A 20472-nucleotide genomic window follows, 5' to 3' on the forward strand; every position below is an offset into this window, starting at 1 on the left:
TGCTGGCTAAGGTCCAGGGGCTGGGCCATCAGTGGCCGCGAAGGTCCCGGCAGGGTCATTTGAGGGGACACGTGTCCTCCAGGACGTGAAACTACAGAGGAAATGCAGCCTCTGCCAAAGACGTATCAGGAAGCAGAACAGGAAGAGAACCGCGACCTGGTTTCTCCACTCCTTGCCAATCCCAGTCTCACTACTGCCTCCCACTGGGCAAATTCACTCAATAGAAGCAAAATCGTAGCTCCAAATGAATGCAAATTAACAGATGAATAAATTAAAGGTTAGATGAGGAATGAGATGTTTATAGTATCAAAGGAAGTCCCCACAAAGTCCTTATTAATGACAAAGAGGAAAACAGTAGACCCACAGTGGAAAACACTGGCAGACACTACCTTAGTTACGTGATCAAAATGAACGTCATCAGTAAGGGGACACATTAAAATCACCTACCCCCTAACAGGATGCAGTGAGGGCACCGCAGCATTTCTGTGGGCTTCTGACCACAGTCGCATAACCTGACTCTACTTGTGAGGAACCAGCAGACAGATCCAAACTGAGTGACATTCTACAAAATACCTGCAGTCTTAAAAATTGTCAAACTATAACATATTTGGATAAAATATATGACAACAGCACAAACGACAGGGAGCATGACACGATACTGCTGCAAAGTAACTGATTTTACCCAGAGTAACAAAATGTCAACTCCAATTTGATTGTAATAAGGTTAAAGATGCATATGATAATCCCTATAGCAACCACTTAAAAATGCAGAGATATAGCTGAAAACCCAACAAATCCATGAAAACGGAATACTAAAATATATTTGATTATTACAAGGGAAATCAAGAAAGAAGGAATAGAGGAACAAAAATAAGATGAGACAAATGAAAAACAAGTAGCAAAATAGCAGACCTAAATCCAACCGCACCAATATCCACATCACATATAAATGGGCTGCATCTCCTTCCGGTAATGGCTGAGTGACATGCTACCGGACTAACTCACTTGCAGATAATAACCACAAACTCTACATATGATGTTAAAGAAACAACCAACACAGCTCTCTGAACGCAATAGAGAATGAACAGAAATAAGCAGACCGTGATGGAAAGTCCACACGCAGAGGAAAGCTCTAAGAAAGAATTGCCCCCGTTTTGCTGCATTGAACCTGAGGGATGGCGCCATCATCACTGTGGCAGTCAGAGGAAGCACCACCCGTGGAAAAATGCAGTTGGGAGAGGGGGTGGGGGACTGGGGAACCACAGGCCTTAGTCCAGGGTGGCTGTGGCATGAAAGACAGACGAGGGAATCCTGGAAGTGGAAGAATGGGAGAGCGAATGCCCACATTACATGCACTGACAGCTCTGGCTGAATCCTGAACCACATCTATACGGGTCAGAGTATGTCAGCTAACGACACAAGATCTGGACTGAGATTGGGTTGTGATCTAAGTAAGAGGTTTGCAGTTGGAGTCCAGCCACATTAATTGCCTGCTGAGACAAAGGAAACAACATTCCCTGGAAACAATAACAAAACCCAGACTGGCACTCATGATGGCCAAGACACAACCCAAAGTGTGAAGATTTAAAAAAATAAAATCCATTCAAGAGTCAAAAGACAATCAACAGAGACCAACTCCCAGATGGCCTAAATGTGAGAATTATCAGAAAAGGATTTTAAAGCTGCTATTAGAACTGTCCTCGATGCTATAAAAGAATATATGCTCTCAATGAATGAAAAGGGAGGGAATATCAGCAGAGAAATAAAAATTATAATAAAATTTTAAAAATGGATAATCTAGAACTGAAAGCTACAGTATCTGAAAATAACCTTTCACTGGATAAACTTAACAGCCAAATAGAGAGGACAATGGAAAGATTCAGTGAACTTGAAGACAAGTCAATAGAAGTTATCCAGTGTGAAAGGGAAAGAATAAAAAACAGAAAAAGAAAATGAACAAAGGCTCGGAGAACGGTTAGGTGCTAGCAGATGGTCTAAATGGCTTCCTACAATTGACATGCAGAGGAGCAAGGAGACAGAAAAAAGTATTTAAATAAATAATGGCTGAAATGTTCCCAAAGTGGATGAAAGACATAAATGTAAAATTCAAGTACACAACAAACCCAAGGCAGGATGAACTTGAAAAGGCCAAGTTTCTGCATGTCATAGTCAAAGACAACAAACATAGCAGCCAAAGAAAAACAACACGTTACCTACACGTGAACAATATCCATTACAGGCTGTCGTCTCACTAGCAACTATGAGGCCAACAAAGTGCTGAAAGGGAAAAAAAAGAAGAAGAAGAAGCAGCCAATCTAGAATTCTATCAAGAGCAAAAACACTCTTGAGAATGAGGATGAAATAAAGACATTTTCAGGTAAAACAAAACTAAGGGAATTCATTGCCAGCAGATTTGCATTATCAAAAAACTGCCATGAGAAGTCCTACGTGCTGAAGAGAAATGTACAACAGAAGACTTAGAGTCCCGGAAAGAAACGAAGGGGCATCAGAAATGGCAAGAGTCTGGATAAATACAAAAAGCTATTTTGGTTTTTGCTTTTTCCTCTTAATTTCTTTATAATAAATAAAACTGTTTAAAGCAAAACTTCTAATACTGTCTTCTAGGGTTTTTAACATATGTCTGTGTGATCACATAAAATAACTTTAGCATAAAGGACATGGGGGAGGTTAGATGGTCCTACTATCTATCTATATTTTATGAGAAGTGATACATTAACTCAAAGTCAACTGTGAAAAGTGTGGCTATTACAAACTCTGAAGCAACCACTAAAAAGGGGATACAAACAAGTGCAGCTTAAAAGCTAAAGTTACAAAGTTAAAGTTATAAAGTTAGTTTGTCTAAAGAGACACAAGGAGGGAGTGATTACTAAAACCCAAAACAAGCTAGAGCTGCACCTGGAACTACAGGAGAGGAGCTACCAACAGGTGCTGTGGCCCAGATAAAGGGGTGCAACCGAACCACAGCCCAGCAGGGGAGCAGGGGGAGACCAACAATGCTGTCCCCTCTCTCTCTTTCACTGTCCAATCTCCAGCCAATGCCTGCCATTGGCCAAACCAGACCAGATAACGCACATGGGCACGCACGCATGCACACACACATGCACACACATGCATACACTTGCATGCACACATGCACACACATGCGTGCACACACACACAAGCACATGCACACATACACACACTCACACATGCATGTACATACACGCACACACATACGTGCACACATGTGACTGCATGCACACACGCATGCATGCACACACACACACACATACACACATGCATGCACACGTGCACACACACACAACTAACCAATGATGTTTGAATGGCCAGACTGGTAATGATGTGCCTGACACATCCATGGACGTCATGGAGCTACACCCTGCGAGCATTTCAATCAGTCAGACGGTGCCCAGGGACAGGGCAACCCTGAGCAGGGAGAAGAAAGAAGGGTCTCGAGGCTGGGTGCCAAGGTCACCCAAGGTCACGCACCAGCCACCTGCAGACCAGGAGCCCTGCTGCAAATATCGAACATGTGGGAACGGCCACTGTTACTGTTGGTACATGCCGCCCTCTGCCCCCTGCCCATGGGCAGGAGAGTACCCTAGAGAGCAGAGGGTGGCAGGCACGGCGGGGCTTCTCGTCTGTGAGATAGCCCTGAAGATAGCATTCCAACCTCCGAGCGTGACTTTCAGGGTTAAAGCGATACCTCATCCAAGTAAACTACGGATTCCCGACATTTGCAGCCGCTTCCATAATCCAGCTGTATGCCAACTTTCCAAAACTGTGACCTGAGGGAAAGTCTCCACGCAGATCACAATCCCCTTTTGCAGCCGGAATCCTCAAGCCTCTGACTGACCCTGGTTCCCTGCCAGCCTCTGTCCGAGCTCTGAGACGCCAGTGCACTTGGGAGAGAAAAACGTGGCAGACCCAGGGCTCCAGGTGGTAATTCAGGGACATGTGCTCATTAGACACAGCGGACAACATTGGGAACCAGCTACATACGCTGTGCGGCTTACGCTTCGTTCTGGAAATCGCCTGCCTTCCTTTCCAAGCGCCGCCGAAATCTGAGCCATAAACTGTGGGCTTGATCTGGGCCCCAAGACTGCAGATTTCAGAGCATCTGTGTCTATGCACAGTTTCCTCGAGGGAAATCTGATTTTTATTTGGGGGAAAAAATTAATAAAGCCTGGATTTCTGGTTCCACCAGAGGAACAGTCCTCAAACAGGTTGCTATTTATTTAAGTGTGAAAGTAAGCACTGAGATTATTAGCATTCGAAATGGGGGACCGTGAGACCGTCAGGGGCTCTGAGGTGGACAGGCCTGGTTGGAGTCGTGACTCTGTCCTTTCTGCACGCGGGTGCGACAACTTATGAAGGTAGGACATGGTGGCATCTGATATGACCAAAAACAAAAACAAAAAATCTTGAAGGTGCCGTGTGAATTACTAAGGTTTAGGATATGCGGACAGCCCGCTGTCTGATTCCAAAAGATGCCTCACTTCTTACATTCCAGGCAGGAGGACCCTGTTGCCAGAACTGGATGCCCTAAGTGTCCTAACTTTCAATATTTATGAAACTCCTACTTATTTACATTGTGAATTCATAGTCTCGACACTTCATACCCTTTGTCCAGAAACAACGCCTTGTAATAATTCCAACTTCATTCACTCATCCAACAAACATTTATTGGGCACCTACTATGTGCCAGGTGCTGTGCTAGATCCTGAGGACACATCAAAGAACAAAGGAGACCAAAGTCCCCACCCTCTCGGACCTGAGGCGCTAGCAGGAAGAGGTGGACCATAAATATATTATGTCATTAACATAAAGAACGGGGTGTCAGAAAAGTCAGAGCAGGGCAGAGGCGGTGGGGGTGGTCCAGTGTTCAACATGGATGGGGGGTCCTTTAAAACTCTGGGGGCTGCTGGTGAAGGAGTGAGGTGGCGAGTCACAGGAGACAAGCTCAGGAGGTGACGAGGCCAATCTCGCAGGCGTGTAGGCCAAAGTGTTCTTTGCAAAGGTGGAGGCAGAGCGGCTGTCAGCAGGCTCCTGTGTGTATCCAGCCAGAGGGGACCCCGGCTCCGACCTCGGTCACAGCAGTGGAGTAGCTCCCTCGGGACCGTGGAAAGGAAGAGCCCCGGGGCTTGCTGCCAGCTCAGTGCAGGGCACCAGAGAACAGGGAGAGCCAGTCACGGTTATTAGGTGTTTGGCCTGGGTAACCAAAAGGATGGGGTGGCTACCAAATGAAAGGGACAATCCGGCTGAGCACAAAGTTGACACTTCATTGTCACTTAAAGCACAAAGGGTCCCCACGTACAGATGAGGAAACGGTGGCACAAAGAGGTGAAGTCACTTGCCCCAGGTCACACAGCTGGTATGTACCAGAGGCAGGATTCGAACCCAGGCAGTCCATCCTCAGAGCCCACAGTCTTAACGCTGGGCTCCACTGCCTGGCAGGAGGAGTGGTCAGCGCAGGCATCTCTGAGCGAGCCGAGACAGAGCCATTCCATTAGACTGGTGCAAAAGTCATTGCAGTTTAAAAGGTTAAAAATTATTGCAAAAACCGCAATTACTTTTGCACCAACCTAATAACAAATCAGGGATAAAGTTTCCCAAGAATCTCTCTCAGCCTCAGACACATAATATTTGGAGTGAGGAAAATTTTACAGTTCAAACTTTCCCGGAAGTGTAGACAAGACCTGCCCCAATGCTACGCAGATCTAGCATTGCCCTGCCTACAGCCCCCGACCGCAAACCCCACTTCACAGTCTTTTGCTAAAAGGCTTTTCGATCTACGGTGAGATTTGGATACCAATGTTTAAGCAGACTCTATTTCAATATTAGAGAGTGACCGATTTGACTTTTGTTCACATTGGCCCCCCTACAATATGCAGTCTGAAAGAGCAACGTGACACATGAAAATTGCACACATCTGTCCCCTTTCCATACATCTTCAGCTCTGAAATTAGATCTCAGCCAATCTTGCACACATTCACACTTTGGTCTAGGGCCACATCTGAGCCAGAATGAAATGTGTCGCATTTCATTCATGAAAGACATGATTAAAACAGACAGTCAGTTATGCTAGGAAATAACACATTTCCCGAGGCCTAAAAACGGTACTTCATTTTGAGAGATTGAATATACAAACGGACAATAGCCAGACCACGTACAGCAAGAGAACTCTGACCCACTACCTTGCAGCAACCAGGCCAAAAGCCAAACCACAACCTCTGCAGCCATCAGCCCAGAAAGGTCTGAACCTGGTCCATGCTGCCAGCTTCTCTTTTTATTGCTTCTGCTCCCAGCTCAGCCAACCAGAAAAAGGAAACGCGTCCCCAAGCTTCTTATTAACCTGCCTTCAGCTTCCACATGTCAACAGCCTGTGACCCCAGCAGATGTGAGGCTCTGTTCTCCTCTGTGAGCTTCCCCAGGCCTCTGCCTGCCTTCAAGTGTCCACCAAGCACAGATGACGGCAGCTGACTCCCTCGCCACGGCCAGCTCTGAATAACGAGCCTGTGTTTATTCTCATTTGGGTGATCTTTATTGATTTCCACAACTGCAGTGCATTTTCTATGGCCATAAAATATAGCATAATAAGTAACAGTCATATCTAGGAAGACAAGAAACTCTAGCTGCTGACCCAGGAAGTTTCAACAGGTCCTGCTCTCCCCATCTGGACAGGCAGACAACCCAGAAGAGCGGTGTGGAAAGGGAGCTCTCGACGCACATACGCAGACCCACACCCCAGTTCCATCGCTTCCCCACTGCATGATGTCAGACAGGTAACCCCGAACCTCTCTGAGTCTCCATTTCCACATCCGTGAAACGGATGTGAATGATACTACGTATGGTGCCTGTGATAATACACAGAGAGAATGCATGCAAAGGGTTAACACAGAACTTGGCACAAACACACATACAAATTAAAATGTATGAATTCATAGTATTAATTCACACATATCAATAGCAGCATCAATTATAGTAAATAAGAGGATCAATTAGCACTTACTGAACGCCTACTGTGAACACACACACTCTCCTAAGTGCTACATGAAGTCACTAATTCGCCAAATACTAAGTGAAAACAGATTACTTAGGTGAGTGAAAATGTTCGCAAACTGAATTCAGCAATACATTAAAAAGATCATACATCATGAGCAAGTGGGATTTGTTCCTGGGAATGTCAGGTTGGTTCAGTATCTGCAAATCAATTAACGTGATACACCACATACACAAAGTGAAGAATAAAAATCACATGATCATATCAACAGATGCAGGAAAAGCATTTGACAAAATCCAGCATTCATTTATAATAAAAAGTCTCAACAAAGTGGGAATAAAGGAAACATACCTCAACATAATAAAGGCCATCTAAAAAATAATAATAATCAGTGAGTGAAGCAGGCCAGCTGGGCGGGGACTGGGATGACAACATGATGCATCTAATGACACTCTCGAACTAGAGCCCCCTGTTGCCAAGTCACCAAATCTCAAAACTTTCTAAGAAAATGGTAGATGAAATCTCCCTATTGTTGGAGATTGCTAATGCTTAAATATTTTAAGGAATGCCATATGAGCTTTAAAAAAAAAAAAAAAAAAAAAACCTGTGGGCCAGATTTGGCTCTGGTCACCAGTTAACCTCTCTGCAGAGTTTAACTCCCATGAAGAACTCGGAATGTGGCCTGGGCCATTCTAAGTCCTCCATGAAAGTTACCCAGTGCATTTCATGCCGTTTCCCTGGCCTGAAATGCCTGTCCCAACCAGGATCCGAGGCTTCCCTGACCACGAGGCCATCTATCCTCCCTTTCCTCCAACTTCTCACCCAATAATGTTCTCTCTATACCAGGGATGGCAAATAAGTTTAGTGTTAAGTATCAACCCCTCCCCTCACACCGATTGGTAGGGGATGCCAGGAGTCGTGGGCTCAATGCTGCAGTAGATTAGTAATGCCTGCTGTGGCACAGGGAGTGCTGAAGTGCTGTGGTGGATTAGTCATGCCTGCCCTGGCACAGGGAGCACCCAGTGGCAGGAGCATGGAGCCATCCCTTTGCCATTCTTGGTCCATAACAAGAATTTGTCACTGCCTTGTGTTGAAAGAATCCCTATAGAGCAAGAACTGGTTTTAGACCATCCCAGGCCCTCCACCCACTGGAGTGACTAGTATAGGGCTGGGACCACACCAAGTTCTGACTCAGTTACACCAAGACTCACTCAGAGGCTCCAAATAGGAACCCACTGCCTGCAGGCTCCTAAGCCTTTGTGGGATCTGCCAGAGACGTGGGATCCCGTTGGCAGGCTCTGAACAAGCACACCTCCAAAGAGGCGTGATCTGGCCCATCAGCCTCGATCACCATCAGAAGGGCCACCCTGGGCTCATGGCCAATCCTCACTTCTCCTGACCTGCACCCAGCAACACCACCCCCACAACCCTGCGATTTATACATCCACCACCCCGGCCTCTGAGCACCGGGGAAACCACGTTCAGTGAGGACTCTCATGCACCAGGCCCTGTCCCAAGAACTTCATTGACTTGATTAGTCCTCACAACAACCACAGGAGGAAACTTACCTCTGAGGAAACTGAGGCCCAGAGAGGTTAAGTGACTTGCCCCAGGGCACACAGCTAGAAGGTGGCGGAGACACTGCTATATCCTACTGCTACCCAGGAACCTTTGTGAGCAAAATAAGCTAACAACAGGTTTGTCCCCTAGCCCAGAGAAGTGCCCCACTTTCAGCAATCCTAAACTGAGTCTTCATTATGCAGATAGAGAAACCGGTTTGCTTTACCAAAGGATTCTTTCCTGATTCAAAAAACAACAACCTAAGAGGTCTGAGACAGTGTTTCAGAAAGTTCCTTCATGTACTTAGAAACTGGAATTCATTTACAAAGTTTCTTTCCCCTCCCACGCAGCATCATACATCGGGGACAGTAATAGGTTCGGGCTGTCACGTGACAGCTCCACAGCCTTCCTAAAGCAGAAGCACTAGGACCTCCCAGCCTGGAATGCTGCTCTCAGAGTAGTTGTTTTTAATCCTGGCTTCACAACAGGGCTACTTGGGGAGCTCTCAGAAAACACAGATGCCCAAGGCCCATCCCCAAATATCCTGTTTGACTCTGTCTGCTCTATTGTCTCGCATGGGTCTCCGTTTCACATTTGTAAGTGTCCTTTCTACACTGAACACTCAGCATACGATCAACACCCACTTAGGAACTGACAGTTCATTGAAGACCAGGAATTGATTTCCATCCCATCCAACCCAGCAACGCCTCTTACCTAAGAGTGAAGTGGTCTGCCACAGAGCCACTGGTCAGAGACACCAAAAAGGTGGCCGTTTCCCCTTCCCGGATGAGGTTCACAGGTACAGAGATGACGAGGTTCTCGTCCAGGCTCACCAGGGACCACTTCAGGTCGTCCTGAGTCGGATAGACCACCACACTCCCAATCCTCTCCCGGGCCGGAGACGGCTGCTGGGGGCCCTCCTGGCCCGAGTGGATGTTGTTCTCCCACTTGCCGTCCTCTACCAGAGGACACTGGCCAGCCTGGTCAGCCGGGTAGAGCGTGAAGAAGAGCTCCATGGCCGTGCCCCCCAGCAGGGCCGGGATCTCCTCCTCGGGCTCCAGATCCAGCCCGGAGCTGAACCACTCAGGCAGCAGCTCCAGCTCGGCCATGCACAGCCCCGGGTCCCCTTGCAGCCGACAGCTGGCTGCCACTTCCCTGGCCTCCGGAAAAGCAAACATCTTGACACATGGTAGATTGTCCGCAGGGTCACTATCATGCCAGGCCATCCCGGTGATGTAAAACAAGGTCTGCACCTTAGGCCTGTTGGAGTAGATGGAGCTGTCAAGGATGTGCGATTTCAGCTTCCAGCTGAAAGGAAACTTGGCCATGTTGGCAAAGGCGGTGGAGGTCAGCATGAGCTCCTGGGGGATGGTCTTCTCAGCTGAAAATGGGCCGTAGCTGGCATTGACAACCGGGGGGGTCCTGGCCCGGTAGATGAAGAAGGACTCTACCCGGGCCTGCAGGCTGGAGTTCCTCGTGACGTCCTGGTTGGCTTCTTTTAGGAAGAAGAACTCGTCTGCGTCAGTGATTTGGAAGCTGGTGGGGAGATAAGCAGGCAGCGAGGAAAACCTCTGGAGGCTGTCCACAATTCCACGACTCTCCGTCACTGCACGAGAAGGGACAGCGAAGAAAGAATAAGAGCCGTGCCCTGATATGTCAGGAAGTCAATGCAATGCCACCTCCACCCACCACCCATCAAGCCACCCACTGGCCACACCTCTCCTCCCCACTCTCGGCACAGCAAAAGTCCTGTAATTACATAAAGTGTGTTCTCTGGAATCTTCCCAAAAAACCAGGGCAGAGAGGGGGGCGCCTCATTTACCACTGATCCAGTAATCCTGTGGCTGAACAGCTGCCCCCCAGAGAGAAATGTCACCTCCTCCTGTTCTCGCAAAGCACCAGACTCAGAGGATCACAGTCATCTTTGTTGTAATCCCTCCACGGAGAGCAGCTGGCACACCCACCAAGCCCACCATAAGAGTCAGACATCACACCGTGGTATGTGATATGTTCACACTTCATTACTTTGATATTCGTGCTTCTCTTCATCACTCCTATATGTCACATCTACTTGGACATTTAGACATCTCCATAATGCTTGTTGAAATGAGGGGGAAGCTATGGCTCAGCATTCCCACTACTAGAAACTTCTTGCAAAACACTAGTGAGAATGCATAAGGATTTATCTACAAAGATGTTCACTGCAGCAATTTTGAATTGCAAACAAACTTAAAAGCAGATGGGCTGCACACAAAAGAAGTAAAAAATAACGACAGAAACATCGATGTGGAGGGGTGAGTAAAAATGGTAGTGATTTTAGAATGTGTTCAAACTTACGCGACCATCAACTTAAAATAGAGTGCTATAAACATTGCTCGGTATATACGAAGCACATGGTAACCAGAAGCCAAAACCTATAAGAGAGATACAAGAAATACAGAGAAAGGAATCCAAACACAACACTACAGAAAGTCGTCAACATACAAAAGAGCAAGAGAGCAAGATAATAAGAAAGGAACAGAGAAGAACGACAAAAACAATCCCAAAACAGTAAAATGGCAATAACTACATACCTATCAATAATTACTTTAAATGTAAATGGATCAAATGCTCCAATCAAAAGAAGAATGGATAAAGAAGATGTGTACATGTACACAATGGAGTATTACTCGGCCATAAAAAAGAATGAAATCTTACCATTTGCGACAACATGGATGGATCTAGAGGGTATTATACTAAGTAAGATAAGTCAAACAGAGAAGGAAAAATACCACATGATTTCACTTGTGTGTGGAAAATAAATAAATAAGTAGAACAAACAAAAGAGAAACAAACTCACAGATGTCAAGAACAAATTAATGGCTGCCCGATGGGTTGGGAGGTGGGAGGCTGGGTGAGAGGGGTGAAGGGATTAAGAAGTACAGACTGGCAGTTACAGAACAGTCATTGGAATCTGGAGGACAGCATAGGGAATATATTAGGTGGGTGCAAAAGTGATTGCAGTTTTTGCAATTATTTTTAACCTTTTAAACCACAATTACTTTTACATCAATCTAATAGTCAATGATATTATAGTAATTTTATATGTTGTCAAGAGGGTATAAGACTTATCGGGGGATCACTTCATAAGTTATATAAATGCCTAACCACTACGCTATACACCTGACACTAATATTCAATTGGTGCAAAAGTAATTACAGTTTAAAAGGTTAAAAACAATACAAAAACCATAATTACTTTTGCACCAACCTAATATAATATTGAAAGTCAACTATAATTGGAAAAAAAAATTTTAATTTTTTTAAAGCAGATGTGCCAGAACCAGAGGATGGATTTGAATCTTGGCTCTGCCACTTTCTCACTGAGCAACTTTGAGCAAGTTACTTAGCCTCTCTGTGCCTCAAATGTCTTCATATAAAGTAGGATATAAGTATAGAGTCTACCTTATTGGGTTTTCCTAAGGATGAAGGAGTTAATAAATATGAAGCACTTAGAGCAGGGCTGGCTCACATAAATGCTCAATCCATCTTTACCTGCTATTATTACTATTATTATTATTATTTACTAGTTTAATCCATTCTAAAGGTTTATCAGGAGGAGACTACATAAACTATACATTTTTACAGTGGAATAAAAGGCAGCTGTAAGAAAAGTGAGATACAATTATGTAATCATACTTGAAAAGATGTCTACAATATGTCATTAAGTATAAAACATTATAAATGTATCATATATGATCCTATTTGTGTATTTTTAAAGGTTCTATATGTATATATGTTTATATGCAAATATACATATATTTGTTTGTGTGTGTATAGAACCCAAAAGAGAAAGATTGTCACTTTTCACCACCTATGTTTCTAATTTCTTTAAATTTGTTACAACAATGTATTATTTTGTTAATTAAAATATACAGATCTAATGAGGCCAGCATTACCCTGATTCCACAACCAGATAAAGACACTGCAAACAAAGAAAATTATAGGCCAATATGCCTGATGAACATAGGTACAACAATCCACAACAAAATATTGGCAAACTGAAGTCAGCAATACGTATAAAAAGATCATACACAATGATCAGGTAGGATTCATTTATGGTATGGAAGGTTGGTTCAATAGTCACAAATCAATTAACGTGATAAAACACATAAACAAAATGAAGGTTTAACATTATATGATCATATCACTAGATGCAGAAAAAGCATTTGACAAAATCCAGTATCTATTTATGATTTTTAAAAAACTCTTAGCAAATTGGGAATTGAGGGAACATACCTCAACATCATAAAGGCCATATATGACAAACCCACAGCTAACATCATACTCAATGGTGAAAAGCTAAAAGCATTTTCCTTAAGATCAAGAACAAGAGAAGGATGTCTACTTTCACAACTTTTATTCAACGTAGTACCAGAAGGGCTAGCCACAGAAATCAGACAAGAAAAAGAAATAAATTCACCTGAATTGGAAAAGAAAAAGTTAAAATGTCATTATTTGACCGTAACATGATACTATTTATAGAAAACCCTGAAGAGTCCACCAAAAAACTATCAGAATTGATAAATGAATTCAGTAAAGTAGCAGGATAGCAAATTAATATTCAGAAATTGGTTACATTTTTATACACCAATAAAGAACTATCAAAAAAGAAATTAAGAAAATAATCCCATTTACAATTGCATCAAAAAAATAAAAGTCCTAGGAATAAACTTAACCAAGGAGGTAAAAGTAATGTGCTCAGAAAATTATAAGACAGTGAAGAAAGAAACTGAAGAAGATACAAATATATGAAAGCATATATTATGCTCATGGATAGGAAGAATTAACATTGTTAAAATGTCCGTGCTACCCAAAGCAATCTATAGATTCAGTGCGATCCTAACAAAATACCGATGGCATTTTTCACAGAACTAGAACAAATAATCCTAAAATTTATATGAAACCACAAAAGACCCCGAATAGCCACAGCAATCTTGAGAAAGAAGAACAAAGTTGGAAGTACCACGTTACCTGATATCAAACTATACTACAAGTCTATAATAATCAAAACAGCATGGTATTGGCATAAAAGAAGACACATCGATCAATAGAACAGAACAGAGAGCCCAGAAATAAACCCATGCCTATACGGTCATTTAACTTATGAGAAAGGAGGCAAGAATATACAATGGGATAGAGACCGTCTCTTCAATAAGTGGTACTGGGAAAACTGGACAGATAATGTGTAAAAGTATAAAAGTAGACAACTTTCTTAGACCATATACAAGAATAAACTCTAAATGGATTAAAGCCTTAAATGTAAGACTCAAAAGCATTAAAACTCCTGAAGAAAACATAGGCAGTAAACTCTCTAACATTGCTCTTAGTGATTTTTTTTTTTAATGGGTCTCCTTGGCTGGAGGAAACAAAAGACAAAATAAACAAATGGGACTACATCAAACTGGGAATTTTTTGCACAGCAAAGGAACCCATCAACAAGGCAATAACCTACTCAATGAGAAGGTATTCACCAACGATACATCCGATGGGGGATAATATCCAGAGTGTACGGGGAACTCGTACAACATAACACCAAAAAGACAAATAATCCGATCACAGAATGGGTGGAGGACCTGGACAGGTATTTCTCTGAGGGGGACACCCAGATGGCGAATGGACATATAGGGGGACGCTCAGTGTCGCTGAACATCAGGGGGTGCAGATTGAGGCCACGGTGGGGTATCACCTCACACCTGTCAGAAGGGCCATCATCAAAAACTCAACAAACAATGGGTGTTGGCGAGGATATAGAGAAGGGGGGACCCTCATGCAGTGTTGGTGGGATGGCAGATTGGTGCAGCCGCTGTGGGAGACAATATGGCGGTTCCCTGGAAAATTAAAGATGGAGCTGCCATGTGGCTCAGCAGTCCCACGTCTGGGTATTTATTGGAAGAAATCCGAAACACTGATTCGAAAAGACATATGCATGCTATGTTCATTGTAGCATTATTTGCAGTGGCCAGGATATGGGGGCAGCCTTCGATGGATTGATGGATAGAGTAAACGTGGTACATACATATGGCAGACTGTTACTCAGCCATAGAGACAGTGGAATCTTACCCATTTGTGGCAACTTGGATGGACCTAGAGAGTATTATGTTAAGTGAAATAAGTCAGACTGAGAAAGAAAAATACCATATGATCTCACTTATATGTGCAATCTAAAGAACAAAATAAATGAACAAACAAAATAGACATACACTCATAGATGCAGAGAACAAACTGTTGGTTGCCAGATGGGAGGGGGATTGGGGGACTGGGAGAAAGATGTGAAGGGATTAAGAAATACAAATTGGCTGTTAGGAAATAGTCACGGGGAAATAAAGTACAGCACAGGGAATATAGTCAATAACATTGTAACAACTATGTGTGGTGTCAGCTGGGTACTAGACTTACAGGGGGGATCACTTCATAAGTTATATAAATGTCTAATCACAGAACTAGAACAAATAATCCTAAAACTAATATGGAACTACAAAAGACCCCAAATTGCTACAGCAATCTTGAGGAAGAAGAACAAAGTTGGAGATACCAAGCTATCTGAAACTAATAAAATATTGAATGTCAACTGTAATTGAAATTATTTTAATTTTTAAAAATTAAATTAAATATGCACATATACATACACATGTATATGTGTGGATGTATGCATATACTTGTATGTACGTGTGTGTGTGTTTCTTAATATGTGTTTCTTTCATATGGGAAAACAGACCCCAGAGCCAACAAGCTTTTGCAAACTAAGGACAGCCCACCAGGAACCGGGTCAGTAAGTCAGGTTAGAGACTAACAGGGGTCTTCCCTGCCCTGAAGTAGACCTCTGCCACTGGGTCCAACCAGTGAAAGAAGAAATGAGACCTGATAGCTGTGTTTAAAATGTCGCATCCCTAGAGGAAAACAGGCAAAGAGATACCATTCCACTGACTTGAGTCCTGATAACGTGTTTTCTGCAGCTATTACAAATCTTGCACAACACAGTTTTCTACGGATTTAACTATTTGGGGGCTTTTTCGGGGCTGTCCTTGGTGAACTTTCCTTTCCCAGAGGATGACAAAATTGTACTTAGGAGATTGTGGAAAAGATACAACCCCGGAGGGGCTGGTATTTCCTTTCTCCAAGAAGGCATTCAGAAGGCAAATCCTCCTCAAATACTGTGTGATCCCACTTACAAGCAGAATCGAAAACGGTCAAATTCATAGATGTAGAAAGTAGGAGGACGGTGGTTGCCAGGGGCTGGGCAGGGGGGTGGGGTGGTGTTGGTCAAGGAGTCTGAAGGTTTGGTTATGCAAGATGAATAATTTCTGGAGACCTAATGGACAGCAATGAGAAATCATTAACAATCCTGTACTGTGTACTGTAATTTGCTAAAAGGGTAGGTTTTGCATTAAATCTTCTCATCATGCACACACCATGGTAACTACGTAGAGGTAATGGACAAGTTAATTAGCTTGACTGTAATCATTTCCATATAGAAACATATGAAGACATCAAGTTGTACACCTCACGTATACACAAGCTTACGTGTCAATGATACCTCCAAGCTGCAAAGGGAAGAAAGGAAAAGGAAGCAAGTTCTCCGTGGCATCAATAGGGCAGGTCTCCTGCTGGATGAATTACTGGAGGACGAGAATAAGTACTTGTTCACTCCTCCGACTATTTCACTCTATTTACTACTCACTGGTCATGTTCCCAGCCCCGTGGCGTGTGGGAATATCACAGGGACAAGACAGATGTGGTTTCTGCCCCCAAGGAGCTGGCAAAGGCTGGAGGAAGGCACAGCTGACACACGCAAAGCAATGACACACCTGAGCATTCAGACCCTTAAAACTGCCCGTTCCAGTAATTCTCCTTCTAGGAATTCGTGCTGAGGAAATAACCAAGAAACCGGGAAGGAGATTAATGTGCAAATCTGCTCGTCACGAGCGTGAGTTATTACAGCAACACGCTGGGAGCACCCGAAAAGCCCGTCACGAGGGAAATGATTAAATAAATGATTCAAGCTACGCGTATCCTGGGTGAGACAGTAAAAGGTCATCAAACCATGATTTCAACAAGTACGCAGGATTGTATAAGCACCAGGAAATGCTTACCACATGCGAGGTGAAAAAGCAGACATCAAAACTTTAAATTATCCCAAACCTGCTTAAAATATATATACAGAGGGTGCCAAAAAAAATGGATACACATTTTAAGAAAGGAAAAAACAGTATTCAAGTTACACTGATGGGAACCACTTTGAGCACCTCTTATAATTGCAGAAGTCAAACATGACTTGTATTCATCTTTTGTCGTCGGGATATATTGTGTATTACAATTTTAATACAGTTTTTTTCCTTTCTTAAAATGTGTATCCATTTTTTGGTACCCTCTGCACATCTGCACATAACATACATATTACATATACCACAGAGACATGCATACAATATATTCACTTTCATAATATAGACTTGAATCCTTCTAAATGGATCCCATCGATTGGGCAGAATTCGCATCCAAGACAGAGGAGGGAGAAATGACTTTGAAGAATTAGCCTCATGTCAAGAAAAGTTTTAGCTGCTGCCCCCACCAAGGGGCAGTAGGTATTTTGACAATGTCAAGCGATGCAGAAGCATCTTTCTAGATGAAACTTAAACTAGTTTATTGTTAGTTTCTTTCCCCCTCGCCAATCCAGGAAGTGTAATTCCAGGTGAGTTTGCCCATGAATTAATTGGTGACAGGGGAACATCTGCCTGGAGCAGCATGACAATACACTTTAGTGCAGCCAAACGGGCACGCAGCCAGCCGGGCTCAGATCGGAAGCGAGAGGTTCACATTTTACCTCCTCATAAAATTCAGGGAAAGCCCAAGGCAAGGTTTAAATTCTGACTTATTTCCAGGTGTGGAAAAGGCAATTGAAATAAATGCAAAGTTTAATGTGCTCTGTTTTCATTGTGGACTTTTTTTTTCTTTATCATTTGTGTCAATATTTTATACCTCTCAAAAACTGATTTACAAGAAACTTAAAGCTGTGCCTTCTCACTTTATGGTGGCCAAAGTCTCCCTTTCATCTGAAATAACAGGTTTACAGTCTTGTCCCACCATAACTCAAGTAAAATGCAGTAAAATTTTGTCTGAAAGCTTATATGGGAAGCCATAAATATCAGCTGCCAGGGTCTCATTTAGTCCTCGAACCAGATTGCAATAAAATATGACATCCGAATCTCAGAGCATTGTAGGAAGCCATGGGACTGTGCCTTGGGAAATATATCCATGGCCTGAAAAGCTGACCCCCCCACTTTAATCCCCAAATCTCATAGAGTGGCACCATTCTTTTTCCCACTGGCAGGTAGACCAGGTGGCCGGACTTCTGACTGAGAAAGGAGGCCTCATACAGTCTACTGATTTCCTAGATGACTTTTCACCCCCTGCCTGAATGAGGTGGGTCCTGAGAGCAAGAAAGGAGGGGGCCATGGTGAGGCCCAGCTGAGAAGGCTTCTCTCCGCTGCCCTCCTTATGAGCCAGGGAGAGACTCCAGTCTAGGTTCACTGAGAACACAAAGTGTATCAGGTGTGCTCTGTGGTTGAAGGACACTGCGACTTGCAACACTGATAGCAGATGGCTCCAGGGAGGCCCCAAAGAGAGTTTCAGGGGGAAACTGACAACCTCCCAGAATGCAGCAACCCACAGCGCGCTGGACCTCCCAGCAGGGACCCCACGTGGATGGACAGACATCTCTGCTGTGCTGGGCACACACTCGTGGGACTGTGCCTTGGTCAGGACAGGTGGGACCTGTGGCCCTGAGCCCAGGGTGGTGCAGTATGAACCCGCTACACCCCACAGACTCACCGTTCCCTAACATCGCCAGCCCTACCTGGAAACTAATGACCAGTCTGTGGCTACTGGTGACCCACTGAGCGTTGAGCCCCGTGACACTTCTGCAGCAGAGTCTGGTTTTCTAATTCACACAGCACAACGCAGGCATGGACAGCCAGATGTAAAAGGCTCTCTTTCCAAGGGACCAGGTGGCCAGGTCTTTGGAAACTACCAGCAAGAGAAATTCCTCACTGACACGTCGAAGTGTGGCCCTAACACCTGATAATGCACCACCACCTGGGTGCCCCCACGGATGTCACACCCCTGGAGGCTAGGAGCTAGAAGAAGGCCTTCGTAAGCTTTCGTCATCGTCAGGACAGTGCAGTGATGTCATCTCTGGGGCAGAGGCAGGGTCTAGAAGATCCTCTTGCTCTCTGCAACCTAGTGTTTTCCCATCAAGCTCCAACACCTTGCTCAGCGCCATCTCTGTGCCTGTCTCCTTGCACTATGCACTTGCTAGTGAAGCTCACCACCCATGTGAGCAGAACAGCGCCTTCTTGTCAGGATTCCTCAGCTCTGGAAGAGCTTCTGTGACCAGCAACTCCAGCCCTGCCCTGTTTTCTCTGTTACAGGGAACTACATTTCCCAAGCTCCCTTGTTCCCTGGCTTCTGGATGTGGTCAGCCAATGGGAAGCTCTGTTCGAAGACGGAGGGTGGGAAGAGGGCACTTCTTCCCTTGTCTCCTCCCTGTAGTATTTGCCTGTAGAGACTGTGTCTCTTCTGTGATCCCAGCCCCATACAGGGCCCCCACCGTGGACACAACTCCCTGTAGGTGGTATTTCTGTCCCTCCAGCCCAGGAGGTGGTAACAGCTTCCTGCTGTTATTAACTTCTGGACTACTTTACTAGGCCCGATTTGGTTCCTCAGATCTTCCATCACCCAAATAACTCATTCCTTTTATCAAATTCCCTCTGTTGAAATAACTAGAGGGATTTCTATTTCTTGGCTAAAGCCTGACTAATACATCCAGACACTAATCACTTCATCCTGTTATATTTCTTCAAAGCCACTACCACCGTCTGAAATTAGCCGTGTACTTTTTCTTGTTTACTTATTTACTATCCATTTTCCCCACTAGCATTCAAACTCATGAGAGCAGAGACACGACATCTGGTTACTGCTGGCTCTCCAGTACCTAGCGGAAGAAACGAAATAAATATTTGCTGAGTGAATGTCCATCAATCGAGATTGCTTGGTTGAATGCTTGAGAGACTAAATCTCTTTGTGTTTCTTTGCAGTCTGTCTTTGGCTTCTTCCCACCGTCGTCAATAGATACCATTGATATTAACGAATCACTTGTCGGTCCCATTATCACTCCCTCCATTTCCTTCTCAAATGTCACATCGCTGTGGTCACTAGCTGCTTGCTAGACATGCCAAGCAAAGAGCTGCGATTCTCACCTAGGAGGAGCAAATCGCACTTAAAGGAGAAACATACCACTTACAGAGTACCTGCTCTGCACCAACACACCTATCCATCGTTACCTGCTACATCAGTTAATTATCACAGCAGTTGTGACATGCGTAGTCTTAGTCCCTTCTAGAAAATGATGAAACTGAGGCACAGAGAAATTAAGTAATATGAACATGGTCAAAGTTAGGATTCAAACGAGCTCTGTCCAGTCGCAAAGCCTTTCCACTTCTCTGTACTGCCTGAAAGTCAGCTGCCTGGTGGTTCTACAAAGAGGCTAAGGAGTTAGCCATCCAGAGGTCAGTGAAGGAGCTGGAGCTCAATGCTCAGAAGGCCAGAGTCATGGATACAAACCCTAGACATCCAGTGAGGTTTTCGTTTCTTTGCTCACAGGTGACTATGTCTCCCATCCCTAATGGTATTAACAGCCTGGAGTCCCAAATAGAACAGGAAAATAGGTACAGCTGACCCAGAGCATCTCAGCCCAGCTTCTGGCAAAACAGCCAGCGATCCACACCATTAAGGGAGTGATAAATATGGACGAGCATCGCTACCTACAAACCACCTCACATATCCTGGAGCCTC

The 20472-nt window shown here is 44.3% G+C and overlaps 1 protein-coding gene across 1 annotated transcript in view; it reads right to left on the reverse strand.

Annotated features, from left to right (window-relative positions):
* TMEM132B (transmembrane protein 132B) overlaps positions 1 to 20472 on the reverse strand; it is a 274830-nt gene that overhangs the window by 143807 nt on the left and 110551 nt on the right. Inside the window, exon 2 of the mRNA XM_033098164.1 lies at positions 9299 to 10190. Coding sequence (XP_032954055.1) covers positions 9299 to 10190 — 892 coding nt within the window. The remainder of the gene's footprint in view (positions 1 to 9298; positions 10191 to 20472) is intronic.

Source organism: Rhinolophus ferrumequinum, chromosome 25 (assembly GCF_004115265.2).
Source record: "Rhinolophus ferrumequinum isolate MPI-CBG mRhiFer1 chromosome 25, mRhiFer1_v1.p, whole genome shotgun sequence".
Classification (NCBI taxonomy): Eukaryota; Metazoa; Chordata; class Mammalia; order Chiroptera; family Rhinolophidae; genus Rhinolophus; species Rhinolophus ferrumequinum.